The sequence below is a fragment of the Pyxicephalus adspersus genome, chromosome 1 (genome assembly GCF_032062135.1).
Source record: "Pyxicephalus adspersus chromosome 1, UCB_Pads_2.0, whole genome shotgun sequence".
Classification (NCBI taxonomy): domain Eukaryota; kingdom Metazoa; phylum Chordata; class Amphibia; order Anura; family Pyxicephalidae; genus Pyxicephalus; species Pyxicephalus adspersus.
The window spans coordinates 54,124,743-54,149,810 of record NC_092858.1 but is presented as its reverse complement, the minus strand read 5'-3'; the positions used below and the strand labels follow the sequence as shown (position 1 = coordinate 54,149,810).

Below are 25,068 nucleotides of genomic sequence, written 5' to 3'. Positions count from 1 at the left end.
CTTGTAATATGTATATATTTATTAATAGAAAATGGATGTATAAATCAATGGCTCTTAAAGTGTACACTGACACATACATTTAATATTTTACAAACAACAACGAGACTACTGAGCTCTCAGTAGGAGGTTTTAATAAAATATAAATGCAAAATATCTGGTACGAGTAAAAATATGCATAATGTATGCAAAATTGTGCAGCAGTTTAAACTCGTTAATAATTACGATGAACCTGATAGTTTATGTTCTCTCATGATACAAAATGAAAATACTACTTGATAAATGAAATCCAATTTTCTTACCAAAATGACTGAATGCTTGACTTTATCTGTTTTGTATGCAGGATTATTGTTGGTTTGCATATAAGTATTTTAATTATGTTCCAGACATATTGGAGGTATTGGATAAGTTGGATAAAGGGACCCTGCTCTTGCAAAGAACTAGGTCAGGAGTATTGCATCCAGGTTGCTAGAGGTATCAGAATCACAGGTATTAGTGTCTTTGGTCAAAACACATTAAAACAAAAGACAGATGAAGAAATGCCAGGAATGGAGATTTAAAACAACGTTGTTGCCTAAAATATTTAATAATCGTGACTTACCGTAGAAACATTTTGATTTGTCAGTCATTTGTCAGTGCTTGCCACAGGATTTGTATATATACAGTAGTTATTATTGTGGTTGGAAATATACTGAACAGGGTCGTTGGCATAGTTTGGTGAATAGTGTGGTGGAATTTTCTGTTATGGAGGTTTTTCAACATATTTTGTGTCTCATTCACAGAAACAGGAGTCCTGGAAAAAGGGATTTTGACCATGTCAAATTTAGTGTTTTAGATTTTGTTGTCTTATAACTAGTACTAGTTCACAGATAAATGAAAGGTTGGGACAAATTCATCCAAACCTCTGTTTGCAAAACTTAACTTTTCAATGGCCATCTACTAAGCCACCACTGCCCAATTTGTAATCTTTATTCTGTAACTTTGCATTACTTTCCTGAGTTGAGGTTTCAACTACAGAAACAGTTCAGAGCTGTTCTAGCAACTATGAGTGCTTCTGTGTAACCTAATGTACAGTAAATCTGCTTGAGTGTGTTGAATCTGACTATAATTACTTATCAAAATTATTCATAATATTGACAATGATAATAAAAATAATTGTATAGTATATAGTTCACACTACACTCACGCTGGGTGGTTGCCTCTTTTGACTTTAAATATATACAGTGAACTCAATCTGGTCTATTTTTACAGCTGATTAAAAAGAGACCTTAGCTATTTCATTCGTTATTAGAGACAACCAGCTAATTCTTCAGAAAGTCACACAATTCCTTGACTGTGCCATTTCTCCATATCTACTCAACTATAACCATGTCCAATTCATGATGAAATGCCTTCACTGAAATCTACAAACAAAATATATTGTATAAATGCATTTAGATTTTATTTATATCATCTTCGGACAGCTGCATTTTTTTCTTTGGCTAAACATCATTCTCTATTTGTCAAGCTAGGCACAGTACAACACAAACTAAAATGAGATAATTGGGAGGTAGTCATAAAGTCAGTTTGAATATATTATCACAAGTATATGTGAGATAATATTTGTTTTAGAAAGATTCTCTTGCATTGTAAACTCAGTCTCATTAGAGACCGCATTTAAAAGGCTTATAAAGTTACTCATTAATGTTATCTTGTTGTATCTCCACAGCTTTTTCATTAAAGAAAATTCAGCAGAAAGCATTTTCTCTTGATAGCAAGAACCAATTTGCAATAAATGTTCTGGAAACCACTAGGGAAACCATTACTGAGGTCTAATAAAAACAGACAAGCGTAACTTGTTCTATATTTTTGTTTCAATCACATACAGATGAGACCCCGCTCTCAACACCAACTGCAAGAGACAGCTTTGACAAACTCTCTCTGTCTGGACATGGGCAACCTTTACCTCCTGGTTTTCCTTCACCTTTTCTCTTTCCTGATGGGTTGTCTTCCATAGAGACACTTCTGACTAATATCCAGGTAGGCCATAATTAATATGGTTTTGAGAAATTAAGCATTAAAACTATATAAAACTTAAGTTAAAAAATGCTGAATGATATACAGGAAATAATGACAGCAATCAATATGATATTTATTTATTATATAAAAAACACTTGGCCTTGTAGATTGGCCTTGTAGATTTTCACTTTTTGCAAGTACAGTATGATGGAAATAAAAAAAGAATATGAACATTGGTACAGCTAAAATGTCAAGTAGTATTTTGTTTTTTTCCAATAAGGGGGTGAAAAAAAAAGGAGCAAATATGTAAAAATATTATCTACTGGCAATTTATTTGATCCACTATGGTCATCCAACTGCGACATAAAAATCCTTTTCACAAATAAAACTTTTGTAATCCAGGTTTTTATTCTGGGAAAACAAAGCACCATGGTTACCAGTCTGGTCTTCAACTTTGGTGGAATTATATTACTGAACAAAAATGTACTGAACTGGTGCCAAGTAACCTGAAAACAAAAAATGTAATAATTGATAATACCATCTATTAAAAGATTTGACAGTCATTGTTAATACCATGTAAAGGGCAGGTGGCAGACCCAAAAATAAAACAATAAAACAAATTATAAATCTCAACTGGCAAAACATAATATATTCCCAAAAATGCATTTAGTTACAAGGTGCTTCAATATCAGGGAAGAGCTTAATTGAATTCCAAACTTTGAGGAATTAAATTAACCACAAAGTTCTGCCGGAAACCTTCATGGAAATTCCTACAAATGCTCATACAGAGAGGCCCCTAACAAAAGATCCACTCACAGTTTTCATTGTACAAAAGGGAAAAAATTGATAGTTTATTGTAGTCTAGTGATGCTTCTGTATTCCCACTCGCTATGGCCTAGCTGCTATTGGCAGGTCTGATTTACCCAAATTGTTTGGATCTTTTTCCCACTTTACCTTTGGCTAATATTATATATTTTTGGTTGGTCCTCAACAGGTGTATCTGGGGAATTGCATGGCTGATACCACAAAAGTAAAATTACAACTGACAGCAAATGTACATGCATACAACAAAATAAAATAGTGATTTGTTTTGTTCAAGTTTAAAAACCCAGCAGAATTGGTTGGTCAAGAACTGAATAAAAGGCTGCTCCATGCACTGCATGATCTAGTTTGCTCAGTGAACTTGTAAAAGGGGTCAAAGGATACTGTGTCAAAACAGCGTAAAATAGTTTGGAGAAAATCATCATGCAAAAAAGCAAATCTGTGTAAATATCTGCTTATTCTAGTATGAATCTTAAACTATAAGAATTAATTGACCCTCTCCAACAAGATTTATGTAACACATCACATGACAGAGTACTGTGATCTGTTTTATTAAATCTGTACCCCCCACAACATCACAGATGATGAAACTCCTCTACAGTATCAAACATTGTTTATATCTCATCTTGGAATGATCAGCTATGTGTGAGAAAAGCTTTATTCATGGCCTTTGAGTTTCTGGTCATCTTTTATTTATGTATGATGCTGTGTTTTTCACAATAAAATAAATAAAAATATCTGGTTTTGTTCAATTACTTTGGAAAGAGTATCTGGCTGGTAATTAAAGCTGGTTTTAGATATTACAGAAGGCTGAATGTGACCTTCATAATGTACTGAGGCTCCAACTTTTTCATTAAAATGCAAAAGAATATCAAACTTCTCAGAACTTGGCCCATCTTGGTAGAACAAATACCAACGTGGCATTATTTAACGCTAGGAATTGTTAAGAACAAATAAAAGTTAGATAATCATATCTCTAGCAGTATGTTCATGCATGTTATTGGCATTTGTCAAATAATGAAAATAGTATAGTATTATTTCTTGCCCCACCATCACAATTCCAATGTGGAACTTACACATATTTATATATTTTCTAATCCTACATTCTAAGTACCTATGGTAAAAATCTGCTATGTCTATGTTCTAAGACATCTGTTAACATATTAGTGAGATTGTGAGATGCTCAGTAGGTCTCTTCCTGTTCCTCCATAACAGTGAAATGTTATGCATATATAGCAATTATTTTGCTAAACGCTATATATATGTATGTACATATATATATATATATATATATATATAATTTTCTAATAATTTCTATTATTTGTTTGTTGATATCTGTATGTGTTCACAGCACAGCATTTATTATAAAAAAAAAACAGAGATTTCCTTTTCTGCACGTTCATCTAATGTGCCAGAAAATAAGCACATCAGCACAAAGATATATTTTGTTCATTATAAATTTATTACATGCTATTCATTTATGTAGTTTATTCAGCTTCTAATAATACAACCAATCAACACATTAAGTGGTGCCAGCATTGGCATCTTGCTAAATAATCTCTAGACATTGCGTAGAGAGTACATCTTTCAAAGGCAAGTCAACAAGATCAATCAGAGCAGAAAATTAGAATTTAGTATCTCGAAATTAAAATAAAGCTAAACTAAATTTTTAATTGGGGTGATCTAAAGGGGCACTTGATGTAATGATCTCTTTCATTTGTTGCTAATTGTTTGTTGCTCATGAAGTACAGTAAAACAAAGAGCATTGATGAATAATGCAAGTAGAAAGTAAAAATTTGCAGTCCTATTGTAACATAAAGGACAATAACCAAATTCAGTTATAATTGTTTTGCTTCATTCTCTTGTAGATTTTCGCCTCTTTTTCATGTTCCCATTGTGTGTGTTTGCCTATATATATATATATATATATATATATATATATATTATTTTGTAAAAACTGCATAACCAGGATGATGAGTATGTCAGGCATGTTAATCCCTTTAAAACACTGCAAGTGCAAACCAATATGTGTTAACCAGCCCGACATCTCCTAACTTACTGTATGAGTTTACAATACAATGCCTTTATGATGTTGAATTTCTAAATAGTATTTAGCCTTATCTGTTGGCCTATCCTGTGCTCCCACTAAACAAGGATCTTAGGAGGCATAGTTCTGGTAGCATAACTTGGATGCATCTTTAGGCATCTGCAAAAATTCCACTTTAGTTTGGTGGTAATGTTTTGGCTATACATACACCACCTTCATAGTGTTAGCAATATGTCACATGGAGCTTTCAAAATTGTTGGTTCCAATGATGTAAGTAACATTGTCACATAGTATGCTAGGGTTTCATTTTTAATTAGAATCGTATCTTGTAATAGAAAGATTTTGTAAGCAGTCAACAGATAAAATCAATCAATGAACTGCTATGAATATGAAATTATATGAAAAATATCCTCTAATTCTTTTAATGGGCTTAATACACTGCTTAAAGGTTGATGGCAACAGCTTTCACTGGGTTTACTGGTTAAAAAGTCAATATTCCATAGCTTTAGGAATCCCCCAAAAATAAGACTATTCATGAATGAAGAAAGTCCTCATTTAATATGCATAATTAAGTGTACAGAGCAGGCTTGCAAGGCAGGAATGCCAACCACTTTGCCAACGCCATAAACCAATGACTCTCTATCTCAGAACCATTTTCCACACACTCTTAGGCCGCCCCCGCATTCTGGAATTTTTCCTTGTTTTATTAATCTTGATTCTACCATTAACACATTTAAACAAGCCATCACAACCTTCTACTTCAAATAGTTCTTTTCTTTTCAACCATACCTAATTACTCATAGTTCCATTTCCCCTACCTATTTTATACTATGCTCCCCCACCTCTGAAATTATATGCTCAATTGGTCACGGTCTTCTCTTCCCTTCCTGTCATAGTTTGTGAACATTCTATATGTAGGTTAGTCATTAGCAGGACTTGGGTATTTTACAGCACTGCCCTTTTTTTATTTAAAGATAATAATATTGTCCTTATATGACAGCCGAGCTACCCTGGAGTTGTTAGTACCATCATACATTTGCAGAGTATGTAAAGAAAATTAATAAGTTATTCACCAGTTAACTGAAATGTGTTCTTCTCAGCATGGAATTGTGTTGGAAGGCATCTGAATAATTGCTGTACATTGTTGGATGACCAAACTAGGCGATGGTGAAGGTAACCTTATTTGGTTGACCTACACTGTAATTGATCAAATCATCTCTGAAGATGGCCCATGCTGAGACTGAAACATGTTTACTTGGCATTCAACCTACACACATTTTTTAAGCAAGACTTGCACCTGCAAAGTTTTCTCACACAATTCAATTCTCACTTTAAATTTAAAGACAATTCTCACTTTAAAAATTTAAAGATTTGTATTTTTAGGGGGCACGGGGTCATATTTTAATTACAGAATTAAAACTAGTTATTATTACCATAAGTATTAAAAAGAATACTGCAAACTGTTACTTGAAAAGTCCTAAACGGTTGATAGCAAGAAACACTGGGATATCATCATTAACTAAAAAAAAATAAATCTCTCCCTTTATTTTATTTATTATACCAGTTTTTGGGACATATCTTTGAAATCAAATGGAAATAATGGTAAAAGAACAAACTAGTCTTGCATTTTTTAAGCTTAACAATTTTTAGCTACCATATACTAAGTGTTGCGTCTATAATTGATTCTAATCATTGTGCATTGCTCTTTTGTTCATAGCCAGAATCCTTTCTCTTCTACTACTATTTTTTTTTTGTTTTCTTTACATTTCATTTTATTGTTTTTTTTACATTTCATTAACATGAGAGGAGTCAAAGCTATTGTTTTACCACTGCCAAGGTTAGTTTAAATGTAAAAGGTTATTTTTCTAGGTTTGGTTTTTATTGTTAGGAAAAAAATTGTTGAGCATTCACTTTATGCGTTAGATTCCAAGTTATAAAGTCACTGTATTGGTTAAACTTAAGTTTAGGAATATCACATGGGTGGCAAGACCTGGAGATCAATTAACTTTGGTATCATTACACTTTGTGGGAAAAGTACAGTGTTTTGTTCTCCACATTATTAACCAAAATTATTCAGTTCAAGGAATGCAATGTTAGATGTAACTATATTTAAACTTTATTGTGCATTCACTTTTTTATTGTAATTTGTTTTAATGTTTATTGAAAGCTGTCATTTGTCATTCAGGGCTTGTTAAAGGTTGCAATTGATAACGCCCGGGCTCAAGAAAAACAAGTACAAATGGAAAAGACTGAGCTGAAGATGGAACTTTTCAGGGAACGAGAAATGAGAGAAACCCTAGAGAAACAATTAGCAGTAGAACAAAAGAACAGAGGTATTTTGATCAATACAGTTATAACTAATGTAATTTCAGATTAAATATTAGTTGAACGGAATTTAGCAATCCTGTTCATTCCTAAACTTGTTTAGCACGTGTCAAACTTAAGGAGCTGTTTGTCATAATTTTTTGTTATGTTATATCCATGGTCACACAATCATAGGATAACTAAACTGATATTTCCTGTTTTAGCAATAATTCAAAAGAGACTTAAGAAAGAAAAGAAAGCAAAAAGGAAATTGCAGGAGGCGTTAGAATTTGAGACGAAAAGAAGAGAGCAGGCTGAACAGGCATTAAAGCAGGCAGCGTCTTCAGAAGGCCTCAGGGTCCTTAATGGTAAGTCTGTGCTAAAGGGGAACTCCACTAAGTGAAAAGTAGGACATTGCTTAACAATATGACAACATTTTAAAAAAATCACGTACAGTTAGGTACACACTGAGGATATGTATAGGTGTCAAGGCTTTTATTTCAACACAAGGATATATAAATTCATAGAATTTGCAAAAATGTTCTAGGCTGTGGAATTAAGAATGAAAATGTTTTGCCTTACTAAAGTATCTGTTATTCGTTTCTTCTTCCTGTAACATTTCACACTTTCCATTGTTTAATGTTTAATCATTAGTTTTTGCTAAATGTGTTTTAGGTTTCAAAAGTATTTTATGCTTTGTTTGGATCTTTGCCCTATGTCATTGTTGACAAGACAAAGGGGGTCCCCCATAGTACTGAAACTTTTTAACTTTATACATGCTTTAAAATGAATCTACATGGCTAGGTCTTGTGATAAAAGAATTTATCTGTCTGTGCACAAGAGGAAGAAGTCCTTATATATATCATTTTATATATTAAATGGGTGATAAATTAATTAGGTATCATTACAAAAGTGCATTTAACAAAAGAAGGCGCGGTATCGATAAAAGAAAAAACGAACTATTTGTTATATAGGAATAGAACATAATAACAAGTGTTACACCAATCGTGTTGTAACTAAATGGTATGAAAAACATATATATATGTATATATAATATATATGGCGCCAACATATTGCATATTACATATGCAGCGCTGTACATTAATTAGGGGTTGCAAATGACAGACAGATACAGACAGTGACACAGGAGGAGGGGAGGACCTTGCCCAGTAGAGCCTACAATCAAATATATATATATATATATATATACACATATTTTTATATATAAATTAATAATGCTTGTGCTTAGCAAATGGAAACTTGAACATACTGGATCAGCGTGGTAAAGGTGCACTCTAGTCATTAAAAGTCAAAATCTGAGATGCTGTTACTTGAAGAAAGAAATGATACTAATTTCTCACAGTACATCAAATTTTATCCTGTCTTAGAAGTTTTGTTGTGATTGGTGACTCAAAATGCACAGACATAGGAAGTCAAACATTCTAACCTGCCAAAATAATTTTGAATCATTTTTGAGTGGAGCAGGTTATTTTACCTCACTTTCTGCCTGTGTAACACTGTTGGAAACGTTGACTCTGTTAGCACAAACAAGAATATAAACATTTTTTAAATTTTCCTCAGTGTACTAAAAGTATATAAAACAAAAAAAAATTATATTGCACCCTCTGTGTCTCACAGTTTGGCCGGGGGGGGGGGGTTGATATGCAGAGGTTCTGTCCATTTTTTTTTTTGCTAGCACACTAAATAAAATGTCCTGACTGGAGTGCAACTGTAAAGGGGGTGGCTGTTTTTGATTTTACAAAAGCTAGTTAAAATGATCCAAATGAGCTAATGTATTGTATTTTTATAGATCTCAGTAGCCTTAGATTGGTAGCTCTTTGATTGCTTTAGCTTGTTGCCCAGGATTTATCTTTAACTGATTAGTGACATTTCATGTATCAGGGTATATAAACACAGTACTGAGAATTACTAAGAAAAATATTTGAGAAACAGCAAAAAATTATTGAATCTGCTGATCTACAAGAAAGAAAAAGAGGTAGCGTACAGTCAGCTTGAGAGGTGATAAGAAGGTGTACAACGTTTGAAGGAAGCATATATATATATAATAGCATCTATTCTAATTCTGCTACTAACATTTTTTTTTACCTCTGCTTTTAGAGGCTTTGACCCCGGAGATCGAATCGGACCGCAATGGGGGCAGAACAGATGCTGAAAGGACAATACAAGGTAGGATGTGCAAAGTCCATAAATCTAGATCTTTCCATGTGAATGTCCTCTTGTTTTAGTATGCTATTCAACCATGCAGCTTACCATCTGGCTGAAATGAACACAAGTGCAAACAAGGTCACATTTGCACAGTTGTTTATTACAGTAAATTAAGTTTGTTATGTTTGAAATAACAGGTAAGAGGTCAGCTAAATTTAATCTACGCATGTATACATTATATGCATAAATTACAGAACGTTAATTTACATTCCATTCATACGTTATTGTTTTCTATTTAACTAAAATATTTTGATTAAACCAGTAAATTCAGGGCACATACATGGTCATAAAAATGATTTGCATTGCTCTACCTAAACCCTTGTTTTCATGGTGGACAATATACAAATAATTTCTGTTGGCAGAAAGTCGGTGCTGTACTTGTGGTATCTAACAGTGTTCTTTAAATCAACTGGAATGCACTAAGTATCTACATTACATGGATTAAAAAACTTAAACCACACTTTTAAGTCGGGTGGCAAACAAAGCTATTTCACTGCAAAGTGAATGTTTTTAAATGGGCTATGTCTGCTGTGAATACTTGGGTAAAGGAATTAAAAACAAAAAGCCCCTATTTTTTAAGCATGTCAAAGACTGGAGAGTTTCATCAGTGAAGTTGGGTGATCCAGCAAACCTGGAATTAAATTCCTAAAATCATTTGCTTTTTGTTAGTAAATGTTTTAATTCCTGAACCAGATCAATTTCAGTTTTTGGGGATCACCCAGGATCACTGGTAAAATTGTATGCTCTCCAGGCTTGGAGAGCTTTAGTAAATCAGGCCCAAAATGTTTGCTAGTATATCACAGTACTTAATTGAGTAGCATTTATTTTAATGTGTCAAAGCAGAACCAAAGTTCCTCTAAAAATAAATAAAATAATTTGATGATCATTAAAAAAAAAGTTAAAGGACATGAAACATTGAACATTACTTCCATAAACAATGATAATTCCTTTTTTTTGCAGTATTTTAGATACATTTATTATGGTTTGAACAAGATTTTCTCAGTTAGTGCTGTATAAATAAATATACATTCAATCACATATAAATATTATACAATGAATAAAAGAAAAGCTTCACCAACAATCAGTTTTTGTTGTGAATGGAATGAGGCAGGATTTATTCCAATGTAGGGCATATTTCTAATGTCCTCATATTTTTTATGGATAATCTTCTAAACCGGGGTCGGTAAACTTCGGCCTTTAGGCCAGATACGGCCTAGTCAGTAATTTGTTCTGGCGTAACGCCCCCTGGCCGATCCAGGGGCGTTAGGCAAGAACATTCCCTCTCCTCTGTATGCATTGCGGACGAGGGGGATTTCCTTTCAGGGGGCGTTCCTGGTGGGGGCGGAGCCATTAGGGCGGGATTTGAGAGAGTAGCTAAAAGGGTAAAATGTGTTGTCAAAGCATTATGACTATTTTTAAATATTGACAATTATATAACAAATATATAAGGTAAAAAATCCTGCAATAACTGGAGTTAAAAATATGTTCCTCACGTGTTACAAAAACTTTTAGTGGTCTATTTATTCTATTTATAAAGCAGCAAATCCAAATTGCATTTCTCAGGAGAATTAATTTTTAAATTAAGGGGTTTATTTATAAAGCAGTTAATTTAACATTCAGCTTAAGATCCCTGGTGGAGAATCAAGAATCAATCACTGCCATTGAAAACGAAGGGACCTGGAAGATTCTCCACCAGAGAAAGCGGGCTAATTGTGAGATTATCAGCTTTATGAACAGACCCTATAATCTACAAACAATTTCTATTACAAAATGGAAAAATTACAAAAAAAAATCAATGAAATTTGCTTTATGGTTTTTTGCTTTGCAGTTTGCCTTATATGCTTTTTTTTTACTAGCTTATTGATATATTTAACTTTACATATATATATATATATATATATATATATATATATATATCTTAATTTTATTTAATTGTATGAAAACTTCACATTAAAACCAATCTTTATTATTCTGCTGAAGTAATATGTGTATTCTTAGAAAATTAATTGACTTTTACACAATGTATTATGAGTTTCACATGATTGATCAAGAGCTTATTTCCCAAGGTGAAAATAGTTTGTAAATGAGTAACTTTGCCCCAACGATATCTTCTGCATTGTGTAAGGATATATTGATCAAATTTTCACCGACAAAGAAATATTTTATCTGTTAATTCCCATGAAAGCAAATGCAAAACAAAAACTTTTTGTGCTCTTTAAATCAATATATGAGCCTAAGAGTAAACTCAAAGTTTCAAATTCTTTTGCCTCGCTTTCTAATATTTTTGTCATCTAACCTAATTTTATCTCAATCTTTGCTCTAGTTATAAAAATATACATACCATCAGTTCAAATGAAACCATGTTTTTGTTAACAAAAAAAATCTTTCTAAACCTTTTATTGATCTTTCAAATGTGCATCTATATTTTCTTCATGCATTTACTTCAATCATGATTAATGCAGCAAAGACCATTTATAATAAACCAAGTTTTAGAATAAATGCAACTAGTAATATGATGTTGCATTGTTAACCATATTTATTAACTTTTTTTTTTCTAAGTTTTTCTTTTTAACTTTTAGTACACAACAATAATCGAAATTCTATATAACCAAAGGGAATGTAAAAATCACTTTGGAGAGATTGTTTATAGCAGTTAGATTTTAGTTTTGTATAGTATGCCCGCCTAAAGTGGCTTTACTGTTTGACCTACTTTTCTGATCATTGGTTTTAGATATGCAAACTGATGATGTGATACTAAGGCTAGCCAGTAGTCAGTTGAAAATAGGCAACAACAGGTGAACCAAAAGTAGACTGGGGAAGGAGGGGTTGTCAGAAAAAAAATCTTTCCTCCACATCATGTACAACGTCAGAGATCAGCCAGATCCTAATAGATTTTTGATATCTCAGCAGTAGTGTTGGTCGAATATCTCACTATTCGATTCGACAGCTATTCGAATAGTGAGATATTGTTCGGTGATCGAATGCTGAATTCAATGGTGGGAGAATTTGGGTTATTTTTAGGGACTATTAAGGGCTGCAAGAGCAATCAGATTGCTCTTGCAGCCCTTTACTAGTTGTATGTGTTCTTGGATAGAGTTTCTCTATCCAAAAACACAGGGCAGTAGATGTGATGAATGGGGAAACTTGTCCCCATTCAACCTCTAGTGCCCAGGAATCGCCTGCAGTCACAGCTGTGACAACAAAGTCACATGACCGTGGGAACTGAACTGCAGATGAACTCTGCAGTTCCACTACAATCCCCAAGGCACTACAGGTTAATTAACACTCTTCTCAATGATTGCAGACTCGGCTGCAATCATTGAGAAGATGCCCTGCAAGTATCTCTTAATCATATCTCAGTAATATGATACATTTGTTACATTTTTCTGGCAGTGGATAAAAGAAAAATGTAAGAAATATATCATAATATAAATGTGCTGGAAAGTGTGTTACAGAGTAAGTCATATCATGTCACTGTAGGATAACCTGTAAAAAAATAGTCAAATAAACACAAAACACTCAATAAATTAATTTAACAATAATTTTTATTTTTTTATTTTTTTTATCCAAATTTTTGCCGTCTAATCTCGTTTTTTTTCGGGTCGGATCTACCCGAATTCGAACAGCCATTTTTGAGTCGAAAATAAGGACAACCCGAAATCGAACACCAACACTACTCAGCAGCACACACAACCCCTGTTTTTTCATGATAGGATCTGACTATTAAACACACTTATGTATATAAGGGAACTTTCCTTTTGTTAGCTCACATGATGTAGACATGTTGACTGCTGAACACATCTTACAAATTTAGGATCATGTGTATAACTAAATCTAACAAAAACTTGCTGGCACTGTTTAATGGCCTGTGCTTTATTACAAAGCATACTTTATGTAAAAGTGATATAATGTAGGAACCTAACCTAGATAGGAGTATCTTGTTTTGTGACAAAACTCTAATTTAGACTGGAATGAAATCATATAATACATTTTATTATCATGTCTCATATTAGGTGTTCAAGATGCAGATATACCACAATATTTTTGCTATTATTATTTCAAATGTTCAAACTATATTAATGAGAACATCATTTTGGAGAACTAATTATTTCTATTTGTCTTGTGTCACACTTTCTAATTCCCCTATATTAGAACAGCCAAAGCAAATTAATTGCTTTTCCAGGAGTTGGACTTCAGCCAAGAATGAGCTCATGTTTTCTTTCCGTTTACTTCTTTCTAGGACTGTATTGTGTGAGGCAAACCTCTTGATAGAAAACATGGCCCTGAGAATACATTTGTACACTTTAAGTAGCTTCACACTGGATGAAATGCATATAAGTTTTAAGTGACCCACTAGGAAAAATAAAGTTCTTAGCTGCAAAATTATACATCAAAACAGTTAAAGTGAAATTAAAATTAAATGAATGAATCTCAGTGAAGCAAAAAAAGCAGTAATTAATGGTTCCCTTAATTGTCTTCATAAAATATTTGCATGGGTCTAATTTGCATAATTTGCATGTATTAATTAATCTTTCAAAGGAATTTTGTGCTGAGAGAAGCCAAAAAATCTCTTTGTTTTATTTAACATCTAATGAAATATTTATCTTCTTTAATGAACTTCTCATCTTCATTAAAATAAAAATTGTGCAACTTTGTGTGTTTTAAATGTTTTTATAATTGAAGTCTTCTGAAAAACCTCTTTAAGCTCTGAATGTCGACAGAACAAACATATTATCCAGCTTTCTGCATCATTTAACTTCAACTTACAGTATAAAGAGATGAAAATCTATACAACTGTTTATTTTTGTGTAATTTTGATACAGTTTAATTTAGGGAAACACTTCAGATTGCATTGTCTGATGCATTACGTTTTATCAAATGTGCAAGAAGACTCACATTCTTGTTTGAAATTAGTTGTTTTTTTTTCCTTTTTTTTGGCTTAGCTTTGCCAAGTTACATTTAAATCATGATGTCTGCAATATTTGCGTTGGAATAGAATCACCACCACTGTCGTAGGAACTGAGGTTGCAGTAGTCACTGCTACAGCTGGTCCCTGTGTAGGTGTGTGTGTAGATTGATGGTCACTCCCTACTCTCCCCAGTCAGACATTATCATGTGCTGATCATAGCAATAATACTACTGATGACTAGAACAGTCACTATTACAGGCTTGGTTATGGGATCTAGTGACACTTTGGAAAGTATCTAGTATCTAGTGATTTTTTGGAAAGTATCAGACATCGGGAGTTTCACCTGCTGTAGGAGAGGTAACAAGAAGCTATTTACTTGGAGTGCTTTACAAGCAGATCTTTGATGTTTGCTAGGGGGAACAACTTAGTGGATGAAGTACAGTTAGTAGGGGGTATAAAATGAGCACTGGTGTCTCTAAATCTATAGCTAACGACAGTTATATTTTCATCAAATGCAAGAATATTAAATGAGTAAAGTTACTTAGTAAAGCAACCTAAAATATACACACTTAAAAAAAAAAAATATACAGACTAAAGATACCTATAATTAAACAGAGCACCTAAAGGATGGATGGAGAAAGTCCTATGTGTTTTAGCAGCATATGCAGTTACTTCTGTATTACTTGATTTTAAAGAAAAAAACATGTCTCCTTTGCTGACAGGCAAATAAACACACCATTTCTATTCTGGCAGTCACAGAATGCACAGTACTATGACCTACACTTAGACTTACAGCTGTTTTTTCACTATTTTACATGTTAATTGTTTCTCCATGCAGCCAGAATAATATTGTGGCTGAAACATAGTGACTACATGAAGGCTGAAGGTTTATTCATAAAACAAACCATTAGTCTGTACATTGCACTGAAGCCTGCAGATAGGAAAAAGTAGTACGATAATTATCATATGCAATAACAGTATTAAAACAGAATTTATAGATATTATTGACCTCATAAAGCCAAAACCACAGAGCCTCTCTAAAGTGAAACGATATACCCAACTTTACATTAACATATGAGGTTCACTTTAACTGTCAAAAGTGTGTTAGTTTATTATGAAAAGGAATACAGAGATACTATTATCAGCAGCTTTTAGTCTAACAGTCTAACATAAGATAATCAAATAATGTTGTATGCTATGTGGTTAAAATGTTTGGTTTTACATTACATACCAGTCTTCAAAATCTAGGAAAATCACAATATTGACATTTCTCTTCTTTTACCTTCTATACATTTTGTTAGTAAAGATCTTGTCATCACACAAAGTTTTAAAATAAATTTGAGCATATAAATTATAGAGTGGCTGCCAAACAACTAAATTATATAATTAATACCCAAATATATTTTCATTAGCACACTGTTTCTTAGCGTCACCTATTCAGCCTGCACCATATTTGTTCCTTAAAGAAGGAATATTATTAGGATCATTATTATTAGGATCAGCACCCCATTCATCCCCTATTTAATGTACACTGTGTTATATGTTGGCGCTAGATAAATCCTAATTATTATTATTAATAATAATAATTCTTTCCCAAACCACTTAGGTATTTTCAGCACTTTACAAATCAGCAAAATGACCTTTCACTTTCTAGACCAGAACTACAAAGTGCAGTCTTCTTTTGTAAGAGAGCTAAACACACCTTAAGGTAAACAATGTTATCTCCCAGCTACCAGTCAGGTTCACACTTTGAATGTAAGTGACATTACAGAAAGCAGAGAAATAGAAAATGGCACAGTGCATCAGGATGTAAATCCTCAGTGACCAGTAAGGTGTTTTCTTGCTTTTAGATGCATGACGTTACATAGTTTTCAGATTAATGCATAACTAAAGTTATAAAAAACCAGGCAGGTCCTATTTTGCAGAAGAGACGGACGATGTCCCTCCTGCAATGAAATAAACAAATCTACCTGATCTCAATTTTTTAAAAACTCACCTACCCTTGTTCTGTTTTGGACACCCCGATCTTCATCTGGTCCTCTTCCAAATTTATGATCTGCAGCCATCCTTATTGGCCCCTCCAGAATGACATAACTTCTTTGCATACACATGGGAGTTACTGTAATTCATTTACAGCTGCCAAAGGTATGCTGAGATGCATGCAGGTAAGTTTGTATTATTGCAGAAGGGATATCCCCTGTATTTTCCACTAATAAACAACCTGCCTGCTTGCACTTTTTTATTTTTGGAATTTAATTTAGAGTGAGTTTATAGTTCATATTCTAACATTATTGCAGCATATGCTGAACAGCAATAATCCCTATTTAATATACAGTGCTGCATAATATGTTGGTGCTATATAAATCCTGTTCAATAATAATAATAATAGCTCACAAGCTGGATTTAATTTACTTAATTAATTCATTAGCACTTTGTAAACACCTTATGCTGTGGCTTAGATAATAAAACATACTAGAATTTAGTATTTTGCTTTGCTTGTTATAGTTTTATGTGAAAGACCCTAGGATATAAAGCAGAATCTGCAGTGTTTCTTTAGTCCCAATGTTGAAGTGATCCAACATATGAGAAATGGCTGTTCAACTTCAACTTTGACTGCAACAAAAATTGTACTGTTTAAGTTTGTTTTATTGCACTTCTGCACCTTTACAAATGCTCTGAATATATGTACAATAGTTATCTTGTATCCATCTATCTTTCTCAGCTAGGATGTCAAACAAATACACAAGTTTCTTATATATTAGATCACTTGGCTGCCATCTGCTGGTGGAAAGATGGAAATTGCCAAATGGAGCTACGGTAGTCGAATGCTTTACTTATTATTAATATTAATACAACGGATTTATATAGCGCCAACATATTAGGCAGCACTGTACATTAAATAGGCTTTGCAAATGACACACAAATACAAACAATAATACATGAAGAGGAGAGCACCCTTCCCAAAAAAAGCTTACAATCATCCTGATACTGTAAAAGTATTTTAATGGTAATGTGGCATGTAACACTAAAGCAAAAAAAAAAAAAAAAGATAGAAAAACACTTTATCTGAACCTGGTTCCTGTAAAGTGCTCTGCTAATATGGTCGTATGACCAGTCTATAGCTAAGAATTTGTTTAAATTGTGAGGATTTGCTTCCACTCTTAAATCATGTAATAATGACTTTTTTTATTTATGTAATTTGCATGTAGTTTATTATTCAAAATGATCACAGTTAAAATTTACTGAGTGAAGATTTTCCACTTCTTTAGTAAAATATCCTCCATGTATATAGTACAAAGAGCTGCTAATCTTGGTTGATTAAGCAGAAGAGTGTGTGGAGTGTCACTTTCATGCGTGAAGTCCTATTACCAGATTTCAGTTACCTGAAATTAGGGAATATGTAAAAACATGGTCAATATAAATGACTTAGTGCAGTCATTACATGTTTTATCGTCTGGTTGACCGATGTATTGTTAACCTGTATTTGTGCTGGCAGCACCATATCTAATTGTATATAATATAATTCTATGCAAAGTTCTAGTTATTACACCTTAAAAAATTCTTGGCAAAAATATCATCTTGCTGAAAATTTGTTTACACCTGTTTCCTTGTATTTACTCCAGGAGTTTTATTTTTGTAGGCTGTGCATTACCATTGTATTAGGACAATGAACACTGTTCTTAAAAATTACACAACCACTTGGCAAGATCACAGTGCCACACAATTGTATTTTATTTTAGGGTATTGTTTTAAATATAAAACTACTCAAAGACCTTCATGCATAAAACCATTCTTACTGGATTACATTATTACTGTACACAGACAACACTTTGAATGAATAATATGAGAAATAATGGCATTAAAAACATTAAGTAAATGTTGCAGCTTCAACCAGAAACTATTTTTTTATCTGTTCATAAAGTTTTTTCACTACAACCTTAATTCCTTGATAAATAAATGCTGTTAGTTTGTTGAATCCAAATTTACATTTATTGTTAGTTATTGTTGGAGCTTGTTCATAAGTCATTTATTTGGACAGGGCATCAGCTATCTATTGAAAAAATACTCTCTACTACTAATACTCTAATACTATTTAGGCTTTCCAAATAATATTAATACAATGTCATGTATTATAATTTCACTACTATATCCAAAACAAATAGGAAAGCATTAAAATCATATTATATTTCAGCAAAAAAAAAAAACATAAGACTCATTATTGCAGGTTCATTATTACAAAATGAACAGACCATGTCTCATTTGCAATAACACACATATCTGCCTGATTGCTATCTCCCCAAAAAATAAAACAATGCTGGGATATTAACTGAATGAGTTATACTATCCCAACCCCAGCTCAGACTAGCATTAAACCCAGCGTTTGCTGCTACGGGATACCTACTGGCAACTGCTAGGTGTGACTGCTAGGTGGGTTTGATCACATCTAGAACTATGGCAGGTAAACCTGAAAGGTAAATCCCAAAAGATATGAGAAGTGGGAGAATTGGTCCAACTATCTCAACCTTTACCCAAGTTAAACTTTTAGTTAGGTAGACACTTATAACAAACTCTTATTAAATAAAAGATATGGATAATAAATAGAACATGATTACTTTATATTTCAATATTTTTATTGATTTTAAACATTTAAACATTGGAATAACAAAAACAAGAAAGAAAAATTATTTTGTCGTACAAATAATGGACAAATAAACCATATAACAAGACATAAGTCCAAAGTAGCATAAGCGTCCTTTTGAGACACTTGTTTAAAAGGTAGTTCTCTGTAAAATAACTAATGACAAGCATAGATCCGGGAAGGAAACAACATTTGCAAAAACCATCTCAAGCTTCAATCAAAAAGTAAAATTACCTAAGCATTTCAGACATAAATCCATAGAGATGAACAATTCCAGATATGAAAAAGAGGGAAGAGGAAGGAAAGCGGGTTAGAGACTGTCAAAGTAAAATATGTGGGTATAGGTTGAGACCTTAGAAAGCCTTAAAGTGTATGACACCAGTTTGTACGATTTCCAGGATTCCGAAATTTGATCAAACGTATCCATTTTATCACTCAAGATGCTAGTGAATTTGTCATTGACCATTATCCACTTTAATTTTATAGATATTGGTTCTATAGGGATATCACTCCTTTTCCAAGCCTTTGCTAATGCAACCCTTGCTGCCATCAAAATAGGGTTTATCAGTTTTTTGGAATGGTGGGGAATAGGTTGGTCAAATTTGCTAAACAAAGCTCTTTCCGCAGATTTTGGAATATCTAAACGAACAATCTCTGATATTAAACACTGCTGACCAATAATTTTGAGCTGTTGGGCACGACCATTAAATATGTTCCATAGTTCCTCGTTCGTTGCATCCCCTGAAGCACAGTGGGGAGGCATTAGACCGGTATCTAGCTATGCAATCTGGTACTAGATACCATCTAAGTATGACTTTGAGATTGGCCTCAACTATGGCAGAATTCAGGGAAACCTTAGACAGTGCCATGGAAATTTCATTCCATTCTTCTTGTTCCCAGAACAAGAACTTTGAAGTCATGAAGTTGTGTACAGATCCTAAAGTTAAATGAATTTACTTAGATAGTCATAGTTGTTTATTATTGACATATAAAGTATCTGCCATAGGAGAAAAGTGCAGCCCTTTTTGTAACCTATGCTTTAAAAATGCATTTTTTAGTACAATTACTGATATTACACAGTATTAATAGTAAATGTGACATTTTATCATGTTCATAAGTAGAAAATTAGTTTTGTCCATATAAATAACCTTTAGATTATTATTATTAATGCAAATTATGTAATGGCTTGTCCTCCAAATATTTAGAAAAAAGGGTTTGAAGCATTCAAATTAAAATGATTATTGAAATTAGTAAATTGCATTATTTATAATATCTAGTAACTGACAATAAATTAGACTTATGACTGTTTATGAAATAGAATGTGTTATTTGACAAATTTTACAATCAAGACAGTGGTTACAACGACAAAGACATTTTTAAAAGCAATATTACCTTTATGTTTATTGTATCACTAATTCACACAATTGCTTTGTGCAAAGGGATGAACTAAACAGATTCAACAGATCTGAAATTTGATCTGGGGTAATTTGCAATTAGCAAATGAGCCCTAAATTTCTCGAAATTACTTTTTTTTTTTTTTAATGTGATGTATTTGGAAACAGCAGGTTGGGGGTGGGGGTTATATAGAAAACCTAACATGATTGCCAGGTAAATCTATAAAGAGTTCAATTGGACATGTCACCATTTGATAATGATTCAGGTATTAGTAAAAAAGTATCATGTATCCTTAAAGAATGAGTAGATCTGTTATCTGCTCTTCTTTCTTGGGATACTAGAGGGTACTGGAGGGCATTACCTTGCTGCTGTAAGAGAGGACACATTTTGGGCTCCATTTTGTACCAGTTGTTATATGCTGAAGAACATAACAGAGCCTGATGGGCTGATTGACCCAATCACACCAGATTAACATGTTAAATGTTAAAAATAAGACAAATTTTACTCAATATGTACCTTAATTTCAGAGTATGCCCCTGAAATGTTTTTACTGCCACGACTGTCTTTAAACCAACTTCTTCAGAGCCCAGGTTACCCCGAAACCACCATAGCTTTAAGACTAGACAGTGAAAGAAGAAGCAAACCATTGATAAACTAATCTCTCTGTCACTCTGTGCTCTACACGTATGAACATTCTTTTTGTCTACACATAAACTGATTAGCTTCTTGTGCTTTTTCTAACTATCTTTCTCTGCTCTTTTGCATTATAAAATTATTATAAATGATTACAGATCTGCAGTAACTTGTGCCTATATCTGTGTTTAGCTTTAAGAAATATATAATGTATGTATTTCATCCAAAAACGAACTAGCATCCTAATTTAAAAGTAAAATAAACTAAAAAGAAATGTCGCATAACAAAAGGTGCCATGGCAGTGTTCTAATTTGTATTTTTTCCCTCTTTCCAGATGGAAGGCTGTATTTAAAGACAAGCGTTATGTACTGAATTTAGACATACAACAGCAAAAGGCCTTGCAGGAACATACTGTAGACTAATTGAAAAATCCGAAGTCTGTGAATGCTTTGAAAGCATAAGAGTTCCTTTTTGCATACCAATGTTCTTCAAGTACACTGCATTGTCAGGCTGGAGACCTATGACTACTGGAGAGTCTGTTTTGTAACTGTGTCAGTAGCACTCCATTTGTTGGATTTCTTTCGAGATGCTGCTGCAATGTTGAAAAGACTGTGATTATCAACAAACAAGACCCACTGTACTTCATTTTTTTACCAAACTTGTCTAACATTTCTCTTACTGAGCACACCAGATCCTTCCAGCAGCGGCCACTTGGGAATCTTATACATTTTATCACACCTAAACCAGCAACAATGCTTAGATGTGAAAAATTTTGAAATTGAAGAATTTTTAAAAGGGCATGCACTAAAATGGGAAGTGAAGAAGTAAAGAAAATCATATCAAACTGAAACTGAAGTTTTTAAATGGTAACCATGTTTTCTTCTTAAATGAACACTTTTATTCTACAATGAAGAACATTTACTCTTGGAAACCGAACTACTGTATTTAATGAGATGAACTCTTTTGCTGAATGTAAACTTACTATTTTGTTCATGAGATTACTCTTCACAACCAACCAAACAATGGAACTTCTTCAGTACTGTTGGGTTCAGGAAAAAAAAAAAACACTTTGTTTATTAATATGGCAGGCCACATGTACATAGACGCGGTCACAAGGAAGATATTATGTATGCAGTAGACTACTAGTGTTTAGGAAGATAATTTTAGACAATGTTTTGTCACTCTGTTGGTTCTAAAGAAGCCTTTATAGTTTTAACGCATGCAGGCATGTACATATTTGTCCTGAAGTCACAGTATTAATTGAAAAAAATTTAAGAATTTGGTGACAAGATGAAGTTACATCAGCCACTTTTTATTTGTATATTAAGTCTTTTATTCCCTAAATCATCATATGTAGGATTCAAATGTGGCTGCTTCACCAGAAATATTTTTATATAATCCTGTCAATTTTCGTTCAAATTTCTTTAAAATGAACTAAAACCTAAACACTTGATATACCCTTCCACTAATGTTGAGTATTGACTTGACAGCTTTCTGTCTGCTCACTACTGTATGGTATGATCACTGCCCATCCTATTATTGTATCTGTACATTTTAGTGTAAAGGGGAGCTATTTTGTCTTTTTTGATGTGTTAAATAAAAGTATGCATTTTCACCATGAGTAACTGGAAATAAATCAAGCATATACAGCAAGTTAGATTTTTTTCTCCACTTCCTTTTGTAACCTCTGTGTACCCCTTTAAAGACTGAGCTCATAAGTTAGTTCCAGGGAGTGTACAAATTTTTAGTTTCTACACATATCTAGTTTTATGCACATAAAATGTAATTTATTTTGTTATAACACATTAAAGGTTGTTTTTAACGTCAAGATTGAAATTTTATTCCTGTAAAGTTTCATTTAAACTTGCTACTAAGTATTGCTTGTGTTTTCAACTGGAGCTTGTGAAGTCTTCCATAATGTACTCTGACATAATTTGTCTGTGCAAGAAGCAGAACTCAACATTTCAATTCACCATTGTAATTTTGAAATAAAAATATTGTATATACAATTTCACATTCATTTTTTATGAACCAAGCAATATTTTCAATAAAACATTATTAATACTTTGTAAATTTTCCAGTACTGGTTTTCCACCTTATTATATACAAGATTTTTTTATATTATATATATTTTTTGTCATGCAGTCTTTAAGGGGTAAACAGTCAAAGCTAATAATGCTCTTTAACCACTACTGAACAGTGATAAGGCTGTAAAAAAAAGACAAACATATAACTGTTTGGGGATTATCCTACAATATTTTGTACAGTTTGGGATTTTGGTGCTGATTTATTATATCCGAAGTGTTATCCTATTTGGATTTCTTATTAGGTGCAAGGGGACAAAATTGTGCTTACACACAATTGTGAACACATCTGTACTCTAGGCTAAATAAACACTCACCTTGCAAATAAAAAATAAAATAAATAAACATAGGCTTAGTAAATCAGTTCCAATGTTTTGAACAGTTTTATTTGGATATATAAAAATACCATGCAGGAAGACACAATGGGCCTGATTATTAATGAGATACACTTTCCACAGTAAAGCTGTGTTATCCAGCAAACTTGGAATGGATGTTCTATTTGCTAATAGGTAGCAAATGTTTTCAATCCTGGACCAGATCCATTCCAGGTTTGCTGGATCCCCCAGCCTCACTGATAGAAGTGTATCCTCTCCAGCCTTGGAGAGCTTTATTAAATCAGGCCCAATAAACTTAAATACTAAAGAAGTAGAAAATTATCACTGTCAATGTAAATAAGAGATGTCCATGTAACCTAGTAAACAAGGCAAACCTGTTTTCACGTAAATACTTCAAACGAAAATTCTGTTTTTTATACTTATTGGAAGGTAACCAGTATCCAAAGTGAACATAGCTTCACCATATCCACAAAGTAAATATTCACTTTGCTAAGTGGACAGTTGCTTCTCCTTTTGGAAATCAGGTTAGCTGGAGGAACCATTGAGAGTTACAGGGAACCCAAGTGATCAGCCCTCCCAGAAGTTTTTTTTCCCATTGCTGCTGGTAGCTGGAGGTATTTCATTACATTATTTTTCTACAGGACATTCTTTGCTGGATCATTTTACTATATTGGCATGGTCATTTGAAATAAATTCTGTATTTTAAATTGGCTTTTTATGTATACATAGATGTATATATTTGTCATTAAAATAGTAAAAGTACACTTTTACACAAAGAGAAAATTCCCCATATCAAAAATGTTAAGGTTTAGGAATAGGATTGTAATTGTTCATCCCATTTTCTGTGCGTTCAAATGATAATTTAGGACTGAACATGTAAATGCACATAAAATAGCAATTATTGAACCTTCGCAATGAGGTGCAGTAATTGTGAGTACGGTTTTAGCAAATATGCCTCCTCGTGAGTAAGTTATTCTAAACTAAGTCTGTGGTTTATTTTGTTGTTATTAATTAAGGCTGTGGGTGCTTTAACCCATTTCCTTATATCAACAAATCTCAATTGTTGAGGTATGCTATTCAGAATAACACTTCTTTTTGACTTTTCACCATAATGTGAAATACTAAACCTAAAGTTCTGCCTGCAGTACCAACATCTATGCATACCATTAAAGGAAGTAACAAACTTGTGTCTGATACCCTAAGGAAGAAACTTTTGGAGACAAAAGTGACTTAACTGTGTGATAAGATTGTTATCACTCCTAAATGAACTCAAAGTATAGTGACAAATAGTGATAAATAGTTTAAGGGTGGTGCCTGGAACACAGAGGTAAAAAACAGGTAAGTTGCAACCATCTCAAAGCCTACAGAAATATGTTTAGGTATAATTTATGTACTACAAGGATTTATGATAATAACCCCCAGTTTGTGTATTATTATCATATTGTGTGAATTACAAATAGAAATTGATTGTATAAGGACCTTTTTACTGTATAGGATAAAATTAAATACTCAAGAACTATTGCCTTTAATGACAATAACATTTACTACAAATGCTGCATTTCCCAGTATGTTAAAATTATTATAATTCTGCTTGATTACAGAAAAGAGAGGAAAGTTGATGTTGTTACCTAAGGATAAAAACATTTTCACCTTTTTTGTCTAATATCCTGCTTTATTGC

General features: G+C 32.9%; 1 protein-coding gene across 6 annotated transcripts in view; it reads left to right on the top strand.

Moving 5' to 3' along the window:
* DACH1 (dachshund family transcription factor 1) overlaps nt 1-23,050 on the top strand; it is a 205,823-nt gene extending 182,773 nt beyond the window's left edge. For all 6 annotated transcript variants that reach the window (XM_072410494.1, XM_072410505.1, XM_072410497.1 and 3 more), the window contains 5 exons: nt 1,865-2,016; nt 7,050-7,197; nt 7,393-7,536; nt 9,287-9,355; nt 21,305-23,050. In XM_072410494.1, the coding sequence (XP_072266595.1) occupies nt 1,865-2,016; nt 7,050-7,197; nt 7,393-7,536; nt 9,287-9,355; nt 21,305-21,342 (551 nt within the window). In that variant the 3' untranslated portion in view covers nt 21,343-23,050. The remainder of the gene's footprint in view (nt 1-1,864; nt 2,017-7,049; nt 7,198-7,392; nt 7,537-9,286; nt 9,356-21,304) is intronic.
* Nucleotides 23,051-25,068: the final 2,018 nt, after the last annotated feature.